Here is a 12,768-nt window from a genome sequence, read left to right as displayed (position 1 = left end):
CCTTGCTCCTCTCATCTTACACGTGGGAGAATGGGGCTGCCCCCAAATTCCAAATTTTGCGTGTGAGGAGTAAACCCACGTGCAGATGATGTTTCTGGGACCCCATTCCAAATCACCTAACAGGGAATCCGATCCGTCCTGGGTCAAGTGACTGCCCCTGTCCAACCCACCATGACCAGGGACGGGGCAGGTGCTGGGCAGCGAGTGGGGTGGGTACACAGCATACCACAGCCAAGGCCCTGTGTTAGTACGGTCATGGGGCAACAGAAAACTGAAACTCACTGCCTCGAGACACAGACAAGATGGACCCCATACGAGGCAGAAGGGGTAAAGACAGGCAGTGAGAAGTAGCATGGCCCCTGAAGTCGTATAGACCCAAGTTCAAATTCGGGTTCTGATACTTAGTTACATGACCTTGTGAAAAATTATGAAGCTCCCTAAGCCTTATTTTTCTCAACAGCAACATGAGGATAATGTTGTCCACTCTGCAGGACTGTTCTGAGAAGAGAGAGAACAGTTCATGAAGAAAATCAACTATGATTCTGGTTGGTACCGAATTCTCAATAAATGGCAACAAATTATGAAGACCCAGTATCTGCAGGTGGCTTCTGATTTTGAGCTGTTTTTAAAACACACACACAAACCTCTTTTATTGATACTTATAATATTCATAAAGAAAACTAACCGGGTACTTGCAGAAATGGGTAGGGCAGCTGTGCTCTGTGATAAATGATACCCGGCTGTTATGGGTCCAATTCTTTGGTAAGAAAAATACCTGATACATAAAATTATGTATCTTTTTTTGTTTTGTTTTGTTTTTAAGATTTTATTTTGAGGTAATCTCCACATGCAATGTGGGGACTTGAATTCACAACCCTGAGGTCAAGCATCACATGCTCTATTGACTGAGCCAGTCAGGTGCCCCTAAAATTATGTTTTTCTTCAGGAAATTGAAGTCACATGGTAATTTTCCTTGGTGCCCTCTTCCATGAGCGATACACATACTGGAGAGGAAAGGGAGGTAACTTCTAAATGTTACAGGGTCTTCACGGCCCTGCTCAAGCTGCCTTCTCGTAGTGCCCTTACGTCCCCTTCGCCGCCTGCTGCAATCTGTTGCCCCTGTTGTACGCTCCGTGGCACCCTGTGTTTCCCCTAAGCTATCACTCACCTTGCTTTACAGTAATTCCTTTAGTTGTCTGTCTTCTTTCCTCAGCTACAAGCTCATTATGGGCAGGGACCATGACCTGTCTTTGTCAGCGATGGCCTCCCAGCACCCAGCTTGTGGACAGGCATGTAACACACTCAGTAACTCCATGTTGAATGAATGGCTGAGAGAATGATCTTCTTTCCAAATATAGTTCAAATCCCATCCTCTCCCTGAAATCTCAAATTCTTCCCAAATTACTATCCCTTTTTCCTCTACCAAACTATAGTAGACCTCAAAAAGTTTGGACTTTTTTAGGTGCTTTTGTTCTGAGGAATAAGGAAGGGAAGGAGTAATTGAGGAGGAAAGTGAAATCAATCTTTCAAACAACGAAGATGTTGGTAGATTTGATCCCCACCTGGTTGTAAATATCATCAGATCTCAGTCGACCAATGACCATACTGATGAAGGCTTCATTGATAGGCACTCTCCGGAAATAACTCTCAGGATAGTTGGGTGGTCTTTTGGCTCCTGGTTGGCTGGAATAACCTGTACTTCGTAGCAGCTTACAAATATCATCCATGTTTGAATCAGCAGATCGAGCAGCGCTGAACCACATTCACAATGGGAAACAAAGGGCCAAACAAACCACACAAACCACACAGCTTAGAAACTCAAAAGTCCAAAAGAGCAGAATTTCATCATAACTTGACTTCATGTAGTTTTACATAAGACTCCTGGTCAATCTATGTCCCCGGAGATTCACAATTGCATTTTCAAAAAGCTTATTATAGCAAACTTACCAGACGGATTCTTACATGTATGTATAGTTAGTTCTAAGTTGAGGTCCACAATCCCTTGTCTAAAATCTTTAGGGCTGTATTTGTTTCAGAATACTGTGTTTTTCAAATGTAAGAAATTAACATGGCGTGTAGATCGTATACAACACTTTAGTAGGGTCTCAATTAGCATTACGTGATCAGCACACGTTAATATTTCTGCAGCAAAATTTATGAATTGTCATGCAAATGAGATAAATAAGGACCATCTATAGCCTCCGATCTGGACTGATCAGGTTTTGACTCCAAATGGCTTCAGGTGAGATCAGAGTTTGCTGCCAGGGGAGTTACTATGTGCACGCATGTGTGTGTACACATGCATATATTTTCTTTGAGAGCTCTTTGGATTTCAGAGTTGCAGATAAAGAATGTGATCCAGTACCAACATTTCGTAAGTTAAAAAATAGTTAAAAAAATTTTTGTAATGTTTATTTATTTTTGAGAGAGAGAGAGAGAGAGAGAGAGAGAGAGAGAGAGAGAGAGAGAGAAGGAAACACAGAATCTGAAGCAGGCTCCAGGCTTTGAGCTGTCAGCACAGAGCCCAACATGGGGCTTAAACCCATGAACTGTGAGATCATGACCTGGGCCGAAGTCAGATGCTTAACTGAATGAAAGCGCCCCGGTTAAAAAATAATTTTAAAAGATTATGTCAACATAAAGTGGGATATATAATCATCGTTTTTTGTGTTTTTTTTCCCCTTGGCAAGGTGTACCTTCTACAGAGATTGAATCAAAACATTTGTGATTTTCAGGGTGGTGTGGAGTGGTAATCCTCAGACTCAAAGAATCTTAGACTTGAGGATGACCTCCTATTTGATACAAGAATCTCCTTTCCCACAGCTCTGACTTGGCGATTGTTCAGGGTCACTTCAGTAATGGGTCCTCACATTCTAATGAATTCACTGTTGTACCCAAAAGGACAAAGCAGAATTGTTAAAGCTGGCCTTGATGAGCAAACCCTTTTTTCTCCTTCTTTATGTCATTTATTATTTTTGGTTTTCCAGGTACTTTTGGAAATATACACAAGGGCATTCAAAGTTCATTTTTAAAGGGCGCCTGGGTGGCTCAGTCACTTAAGAGTGCGACTTCGGCTCAGGTCATGATCTCACGGTTCACGGGTTTGAGCCCTGCGTCAGGCTCTCTGCTGACAGCTCAGAGCCCGGAGCCTGTTCCAGATTCTGTGTCTCCCTCTCTCTTTCTGCCCCTCCCCTGCTCATGCTGTCTCTCTCTCAAAAATAGTAAGCAAACATTAAAAAAAATTTCAAGTCCATTTTTAAAAACATGGATGACAAAACACCTCATGGTCAAACTGATGTGAATGAATTATGTCTGTTGCGGACACTCTCCTCACATACTGATGAAGCTGAAGTCCATGGGCTAGTTGAGCAGCCTGAGATGAAGGGGCAGCAGTAGCAGGGGCTGCTAAGGGGCAGCAGTAGCAGGTGTCGCTGAAAAGATGATGTCCCCAGCAATCCCTTTGTGCTGAGGATCTGCCCCTTTGTCCTATTTATTTTGTCCCAATTTGTAAGTTTAAGAATGTGAATTCTAGGGGCGCCTGGGTGGCTCAGTCGGTTAAGTGTCCGACTCTTGGTTTTGGCTCAGGACATGCTCATGGTTCATGAGTTTGAGACCCATATCAAGCTCTGCATTGACACTGTGGAGCCTGCTTGAGATTCTCTCTCTGCCCCTCCCCTGAGCGTGCTCTCTTTCAAAAATAAATAAATAAATGTTTAAAAAAAGAATGTTAATTCCAGTCTGCACATCTTCAGCTCACATTGCTGATTCCTGCCTATCATTTGTTTCTTCCCAAATCTTGACTTTTTCTCTTATTTTTTTTAAAGTTCATATATTTATTTTGAGAGACAGAGAGAGCATGCACGTGTTGAAGAGGCAGAGAGAGAGAGAGAGAGAGAGAGAGAGAGAGAGAGAGAATCTGAAGCAGGCTCTGCCTGATGTTGGGCTCGAACTCACAGACCATGAGATCATGACCTGAGCTGAAATCTCTAAGAGTTAGTCGCTTAACTGACTAAGCCACCCAGGCACCCCTTGACTTTTTCTAATATTGACCTTACATCCAGGTTTTGACTCATTAACTCAGCACGTTGAAATCTGTGTGGTAGATACTGGAATTATAGAACTTTAAGGTGGCTTCTGACTTAAAGACCCTACCCCTTAAAGTCATAGTTCTGGACAGACATACAAAACACGTGATTGTGATATGTGCTGTTGTTTTGTTTCCACATATATTCAGGTGAGAATTCACTTCCCACCTAACTCTGAGAAGTAGCTTTCCAAAGTCATCAAACCAAAAATGACAACAGAAAATTTATTCATGTCCCTACATCTGCCAAGGTGTAATATTTAAAAACTTTAAAAAAAAAAAAAAAGAACATTCATTAGACTTCCAACATTCCCAAATTTACCTTTAAGATAAAGAAAATTCAGATTCCTTTAAAAAAAAAAAAAAAAACTGAGGTATTATTGTGGACATGATGATCTATGTATCTCTAATAATCTAAAACACATAGGCTCCTTTAAGTGTAATATATAGATTACATGATATATAATCTATTATTATGGTAATGACACAAATATAGAGTAATTGTTACATTTCTCCATTACGTTCAGAAGAAATAAGAATCTCATGCCTTTCATTCTAGATCGTACCGCTGCCATTCACGACGAAAGTAGTACAGAAACTACTTCATTTTACCAATAGCAGTGCTTTTGGGGGGTGCGGTCCCAGCCCTGGGATACCTGTATCGATAGTAGGAAACCAGCATTCTCTCTCGGACCTCTCCTTCGATCTTTTGGTCGATAACCAGCAGCATGACTCCATACAAGTACAGTGCTTCACACTATGAAGAGAGAAAGACAATGGCCCAACTCACAGGAGCTACGTTCTTATGGAATGAAGTTGACGAGGGTTAAAAAGAATCACTTTGTTCCTATTCCTCCTAAAGGCTTCATATTACAAGGAGAATGCAGATTTTCCCAAAGGCTCTCACCTTCTGTACAGAATGGGCTTTGAAAAATTTATGGGAAATAAATTTTAATTTGCAGTGATTACCTTTCAATTGGCCTATTTTTGGTATTTCGCTTGGGGCCCCAAATGGAGTCCCAACATTATGAATACCTCTAAACCCTTTACCTGTTTAATGAACTTTTCTTAAGTGACTATCACGTACTAGTTTCCAAGGCTACAGGTCTGGGATGCAGAAGATAAAGAAGATAGGACTGCGCTGAGGAAGTTCACAACCACCCCATGACTTCCACTCACTTGTAATTCTGTTCAGTCTACTACGTTCTAAATTCAGATATTGTTGATTAGAAGAGAACTGTCAGTTTATTTGCTTCCCTTTAAAGAAGGGTACTTTGTATGTCTTTGGGACATACGGGAAAAAAGTTGACATTCTTGACTTTCTATTTTAAGTGGCTACTATTACTTACTAGAAGCTGTTTTCCATCTTCATTGAGGAGCACAGTTTCTAAGGTTTGCTGAATATACACACCTTCGTTGAGATCATCTAGATATCTAGAAATGAAACCCCAGGGCAAGTTATTCATTCTAATGAAAACATGACCACTTTTGAAGAAGGAATATAAAGATTTTTAAAAGCTAAGACAAGACACCAGACATTCTGGCCTTCAAACGTTTGTGGCCCTTCATGCTCTTTAAGAATGGACTCGTGAAATGGGAACTCCCAGTGGTTAGGGCCACAGGTTGCTAACACTGGCTACTCTAAGCAGAAAGAACCGTCTCTAGTCCCGATTTATGAATCATAAGTATCTTAGAAGTAACGTTATAAAGACATGGAATAGTTTAAAAACTGCTGAGTAATGAATTCTTAAGGGCTGAAAGGAAGAAAATACTGTGTAGTTAGGGATGAGATGGCAGGCTACGGTTACTAATGCTATAAAAATAAGCTTTTTCTCCACTTCTCCTAAAGAAGATGCTAAAATATGATCATAAACTACAGGATGGAAAGCCAGATGGCTTAATACAGAGAACAATCTGACGGCTGCCAGAGGGAGTGGGATGGGGTGGGGGCTGGGTGGGCAAAATGGGGGAAGGGGCGAGGGAGGTACAGGCTTCCAGTTATGGAGTCCCAGGGGTGAGGGAGGTGCTGCACGGCGACAGACGGTAGCTACTTGTGGGCACAGCAGAACTTACAGAGCTACCAGATCACTATGCCGCACACCTGAAACGAATGTAAACATTATGCGTGGACTATGCCTCAATGAGGAAAAAAAAAGAAAAGAAAGAAAGCCATGACTCAGTACAAGCCGAGGTTATCGTACCACTTCACAAGAGCAGGAAGGCATAACAACACTCTAACATACTAAAGGTGACAAGCGCCACTGGAAGGAAAAGACAATTACGCACAGTAGGAGAGGAACTCAGGAAGGCGTGCACGCTCTGGCACGTTCCTTTTCCACTATTTACCCCCAGAATAAGCTATTACTGAATTAATACCTGTTTAGGTCTACAATATATTTATGCACACTTTGAAAGGCTAAATAAAATCTGGTCACAATTTCTATGTGGTTTTCACGAAACTCTTCATCTAAATCCTGTAGCTCTGGCTTAGCTTCCAGCTTGCTTTCCCATAACTCTGGACCCTAAGAAGAAAAACACATTCATGTGAAACGTCAATAAAAGCATACTTGTTGGTAACATTTTCTTTTTTTTTTTTTTAATTTTTTTTTTAATGTTTATTTTTGAGACAGAGAGAGACAGAGCATGAACGGGGGAGGGTCAGAGAGAGGGAGACACAGAATCTGAAGCAGGCTCCAGGCTCTGAGCTGTCAGCACAGAGCCCGACGCGGGGCTCGAACTCACGGACCGCGAGATCATGACCTGAGCCGAAGTCGGCGGCTTAACCGACTGAGCCACCCAGGCGCCCCGTGTTGGTAACATTTTCTAAACAGTCTTTTAAAAATGTGTTCCTATGCTTGAAAAAGGGGATCAGAAATTGAAAGAGGAGCAACAGAAAGGTAACAGAGAGAACAGACGCCTAGATACGGAATCCCCTTGAAAGAAACAAAGTTGGATTGTAACCATGATCGGCAAGCTTTTAAGTGTGGGGTCCTTCACTGTAAAATACGTTTCACCAAAGTTATCTTTTTAAAAGTGTGATTATGTTATGTTAGGGCTTCCACACAACACCTTTATGTTATTTTCAAATTAGTTAGCTGACGCTAAATGCGGTATAAAAGCTTTCCTCTTTAACTCTTTCTCCATAATTACTTAGCCTCTCAGGGTCCCACGCTTCCCAGAGAAAGCATGCTTTTGTAGGAAAGATAGTGTTCAAAATGCTATGGAGGAAGGTTACCTTAAAATAGCTGAAATCAAAGATGATATCTCCATATTTCTGTAGATCGGCTCGGTCTTTAAACCTGAACACAGCAGGGATAAACTCCGAGAGCCTCAGAAGTTCAGCAATGATGGCATTACCACAGGAAACAATCCTTAGGATTGCCTGGCCACACAGGTTGTTCTCAGCTAGGAAGTCCAACATCGTGCGGATGAGTGCCTGGCCGGGAGGAATGTTTCAGTGGCTTCAGAGCTGAGGTCTGCAAATCATTAGATGAAACCAGGTCTGCTGACAGATTGGCTGCTCCATTAAAGGACCTGTATCCCAAAAGGAAAGTATAAAAAAAAAAAAAAATCTCCATTTTTAAAGGGAGCATATGTAACACATGCATGAGTTCCGACATGAGGGAAGGGCCTTTATGGTCCACTCCTCCCGGTGTTCCATGTGGATGGACTTTGCTAAGTGAACACTCTTGGCCTGTTTTCAATCCTTTATTCACTTCTCCCCGTGAGAAAGGACCTGATGCAGCTGGGAGGAGCCAGTGAGCATCGCGGTTCCAATGTGCCCTATGTTGGGCACTGATTATTAAATTGTCCTTACGGGAGTTGTCTTACCTTTGCTAACGCTTGTTTTACCTCTGGAAAAGGGAACTGTGCCTCAAATCCACTCGAATTAGGTGAGGGAGCCACCTTGAAAAAAAGTGTTTCTCATACGGAAAACACAGGAGGCCCTTGTTATCAAGGGTAAGACATACCTGAGAAATACTCCTGAGTGACGCTAAAGTAGAGACAAATGTTTCATACTGAGCGGTGGAAAAGTTTTGATTAGAAAGGTATCTCGGAATGATGTAATTAAAACGTATGAAAGTAAGTTCCGTACTTACCCCCATTTCAGAGTAAAGTTGCAACAAGGACGTACTAACTCAAGGGACATACCAAGAATGCGCTGAAAGTTGATCTCACCAAATTGTAATTTTGATAATACATATTTTGTACTTCATAGCTGACTTTCATAGCATGATCTTAGAAAAAGGTAATTTTTGCAACAACAACAAAAAAAGGTTTCAAGGCAGCATTCATTTTCCCAAAGGCCTCTTCCAACTCTTTTTTTCAAATCATTATCTTTGAAAGTGTTAGTTTTGTCATCATCTTCGCTGTATTGCTCTCCTCTACTTGTTAATTTAGCTAAGTCATCATTGGGTCAGCTTCACGCAGGCCTGAATTATTTTTCAACTTCGTGAAGGCTTGTGTACTTCCTAACATTTGCACTGGCACTGTGTCCTATCGACACGACATTAGCATTAAGAAGAGTGACCACCAAAAATAAGAATTCAGCCCAAGAGACTCTTTAGTACATGAATATCTGCAAGGGAACTCCTCTTACAAGTGATCGTTACCATTTTTATATCCATGCCAATTTTTACGTTCCTATGTAATCTTCTGGCTGCAGGGACTCAAAAAGTAAACAGTAAAATAGTGAGGACTTCACTATACGCAAAACCAGAATGTGGGAAAGACTTTGGACAGGAGAGGGCTTCCTCTGCAGCCCCAGCAAAACATTCCCCAACCCTTGTCACATATTTTCAAAGTTCACTCGCGCTGAGCTACCTCGTGTAGTTATCTTTTGTGTAACCCTTAAAGGTTTTCTTTTTTCCTCTTATAAGTCTCTTCTTATTGATTCAGCATTTAGAAATGTCTTCATTTCCTAGGATGCTGTTGACTCTCCAACAATAATTCCCTCCCTCCTTTCCCTTTTTTCCTATAGAGGACAGAACAGGTGGATCCTTATTTTCTCATTGCCCCCGAATCTAGGCTACACATGTGACTCAGTTTCGACCAAATAGACGTAAGAGGTAGTCTACGGCAGACCTGATAGGAAATTTTTTTTTTCCCCTCCTGCGATAAGGAGAGAAGCACATGAAATTTCTCTCTTTCCTCTATCCCTCTTCTTCTTGTCTTTGAATGTGGCCCAATGAACATGTCTTGTCTGAAGTTTCAATAGCCACCTTGAGACCATGAGGTGATAAGCCTAAGAGAAAAAAGGCCCCAAACCTGCAGATTGTGCTTTGGAAGGAAACAAAGACTCTAAATTCTTGTTGAGGTGACTGACTCATTGATTCAACTGTAGCACCACCTATCTCTGTAATCCTTGTAAAATGAACTGTTTTTATGCTTTATTTACTGCTAGTCGGCTTTGGGATTATTTGTAGGTGGAAGCATTCCTAATGCTACAGATTCATTCATTCAGTAAATAGGCATCTAGTGCCTACTATGTGCCAAGCACTGTTTTAGGACCTGAGGCTACTTCAGTGAACAAAACTAAGTTCCTGCTCTCTCTCATAAAGCCTGCATACTATTGGGAGTGGGGAAGAGACAATAAACAAATAAATACATTAGGTATCAGCCTGTGATCATTGCTGGGAAGGAAAAAGCATGATAAAGAGACGGAGTGTGTGCTGTTTTAGTTTGTGAAAGCCTCTCTGATAAGATATTTGAGCAGGAACCAGACGGAAGTGAGGCAGCAAGCAGTAAGGGTATCTGGGTGTTGTCAGAAGCCCCTAAGACAGTCCCCGATGCCCTCCTTCCCCTTATTCATGCCCTGTGGAGGCCCCTCTCCTTGAGTGTGGCTTCCTATCTCTTAAAGAACAGAGTATGGTAGATGTAAAAGACATCACTTCTGAGATTAGATTGCAAAAAACCTGTGACTTCTGGCTGGGGCGCGTTCCCTAGCTTGTTTGCTCTGGGAGAAAGCAAACTGTCATGTTGTAAGAGAGCCCTGTGATGAGGGAGTGAGAGGCCTCCCAACAACCACCTGAATGAGCCTGAAAAGGGACTCCCCCCCACAAACCGAGCTGAGCCTTCAGATGACAGCATCTATTCACAGCTAGGCTGCAACCTCCCAAGAGCCCCTCAGCCGAACGCACCCAGCTAAGCCACACCAACTGATTCCTGACCACAGAAACTGTAAGACAATAAATGTCTTTTGTCTTAGCCACTAGGTGTTGGGGTAGTTTGTTATTTTACAATAAGTGATGATCTGGGAGAAGGGCATTCCAGGCAGGATTTACAAGTAAATGCAGAGGCCCCAGGTCAGCAATGCACTAGATGTGTTCCAGGAACAGCAAAGTGGCTGATGTGGCTGGTGCAGAGTGAGCAAAGGATAGAAGCACAGATCAGAGGAAGTGGATGGGTTGCTCCAAGAGCAGGGACTGCTAAGAAGCCATTACAGTTGTCTAGAACTCTCTCCAATGAGGGTATCCTTTAATATACATTAAGGCATAAATTATTAACAAGCCCTTTCATTTTCTCATGATGTTTACTTGTGAAGGCACGTTGATCTCTAATAGGCTGAATTTCGGATAATTTCATTCCACCTCTTTTTTTTTTTTAATTTTTTTTAACGTTTATTTATTTTTGAGACAGAGAGAGACAGAGCATGAACGGGGGAGGGTCAGAGAGAGGGAGACACAGAATCGGAAACAGGCTCCAGGCTCTGAGCTGTCAGCACAGAGCCCGACGCGGGGCTCGAACTCACGGACCGCGAGATCATGAGCTGAGCCGAAGTCGGCGGCTCAACCGACTGAGCCACCCAGGCGCCCCACATTCCACCTCTTTTAAAGTAAACTCTACCCTTAGCGTGGGGCTCCAACTCACCCCAAGATCAACAGTCACATGCTCTACTGACTGAGCCAGCCAGGCGGCCCAATTTCACTCCATTTTTTTTTTGCACTGAATGGGTGTGGCTGGGAAAATGAGACAAGAAAAAGGGGGAAATAATGGCAAATGGGGGGGGAGGGGGAGAAAGAAAAAGTCACTGAAGTCCTCTGAAGACCACCAAACTAACCCAGAAGGATCTAAGGTCTGAGGATACCAGGTCTAAGCAGGAAGAAACTCCAGACACAACTGCAAGGTGGACAAGCTATGTTTCACTTTTGTAACTGCAACCAGATTCTGGATACCAACACAGGCCAGACAATGGGACCATGGAGAAAGCATCTTTAAAGCAAAACACGATTACCTGCCTTCTTCCCTTCCCTGCCCAAGCAAAAAAAAAAAAAAAGGATGAACAGATACACTCAGCACCTGCATGCACATGGTCAGGTTAGCTTAGGCCTGGGATAATGACATGTCAAGACTTTTGTGTATCTGCTTCTTATTGTAATCCTTAAATCCTTACACTGTTGGCAACATTCAAGATATTATTTGGTTACATTATTTGGTAAATACCCCAAGGTTGGCTGAAACACTTGCCCTAAAGAACAGAATCTAAGAACCAACATTAAAGATGCCTAATCATGTTGCAGTGATTTCAGAATTATGTGGCTTTATAGAAGGTGCTAAGACTTGGTTGAGATTTTTAAAAAATCACTCTAGAGTGAGGTGCAAATAAACACTGCAGAAAAACCCATATTGAATCTTCTATTCAGTGGTTCTTTTGCTGCTAGAGATGAAGAAAATTCGTAAAGACCAGTTTTTCTCAATATATGCTGCATTACTATTTGGCATGAAATGAAACCAGAGATCCCACTCAATTTCCTAATTTTCTTTTATAAAGCACCCAAAAAGTAGCTGTAACTTTATTTTTAAGAATTTAATGTGGGGGGGGGAGAGAGAGGTTGGGGGGAGAGGGGAAAATAGGTGATGGGCATGGAGGAGGGCACTTGTTGGGATGAGCACAGGGTGTTATATGTAAGTCAATTTGACAATAAATTATATGAAAAAATAAAATTAAAAAATTATTTGAAATTTACATCATGTTTAGCTTTATGCAAAAGTAACCATCCTGAAACGACTAGTAATGGTAAATATGTGTGTATATTTGGTAAATTTGTGTGTATAAACACATGAAGGATTGAAAGTGAGTGTTTAGATTAGAATGAATAATATGTACTAGATATACTCATAAATGACTTTTCAAATGTTAAAAAAAATAGAATTTAGTATGGAACTGTGGTTTACAGTTCGGAAAGTAATCCTAGACAATAGACAACATGTTTCAAGAATGCAGCATGGCATCATTATACCAATTACCGAGTAAGTACAGAACTGAATTCTGAAGGAAATAAAATTGTCCGGGGACAAACCGCTGTTTGCCCTACTCAGAGGACAAAAGAACACAGGTCTATTTTTATCCTTTCATAAGATCTCAGTTCCATAAAAAAGGAAGCACTGGTCTCCACCTATCCATTATCAGAAACAAAATATAATGGTTGTTGACCAAGATAAAAGTGACCGACAAATCTCTTCCAGAAAAGTTCTAAAATGAGTCTGATCACTCTAGTCCCATTCATAAATCCTGGAAGGGACAGGAGAAAGAGAAACGGGAGGTGCTCCTGGTAGTGGGCCAGTAAGACCTCTCCGTTCCTTCCCCTGACTCCATCACCTATGTTGGAGTAAGCTCCGTGCATTTGGAATCGGGACGCCCGGCTCCATTACCGGCTCTGTGACTTATGTTTTCGACCGTGCGA

The 12,768-nt window shown here is 41.9% G+C and overlaps 1 protein-coding gene across 2 annotated transcripts in view; it reads right to left on the bottom strand.

The window, feature by feature from the left end:
• WASHC5 (WASH complex subunit 5) overlaps positions 1 to 12,768 on the bottom strand; it is a 63,757-nt gene that overhangs the window by 50,327 nt on the left and 662 nt on the right. For both annotated transcript variants that reach the window (XM_030303843.2, XM_030303844.1), the window contains exons 2-6: positions 7,320 to 7,618; positions 6,461 to 6,606; positions 5,434 to 5,518; positions 4,741 to 4,841; positions 1,563 to 1,752 (exon numbers count right to left, since the gene is read on the bottom strand). In XM_030303843.2, the coding sequence (XP_030159703.1) occupies positions 1,563 to 1,752; positions 4,741 to 4,841; positions 5,434 to 5,518; positions 6,461 to 6,606; positions 7,320 to 7,505 (708 nt within the window). In that variant the 5' untranslated portion in view covers positions 7,506 to 7,618. The remainder of the gene's footprint in view (positions 1 to 1,562; positions 1,753 to 4,740; positions 4,842 to 5,433; positions 5,519 to 6,460; positions 6,607 to 7,319; positions 7,619 to 12,768) is intronic.

This window comes from Lynx canadensis, chromosome F2 (genome assembly GCF_007474595.2).
Source record: "Lynx canadensis isolate LIC74 chromosome F2, mLynCan4.pri.v2, whole genome shotgun sequence".
NCBI lineage: Eukaryota > Metazoa > Chordata > Mammalia > Carnivora > Felidae > Lynx > Lynx canadensis.
This window is presented reverse-complemented; position numbering and strand designations above follow the sequence as displayed.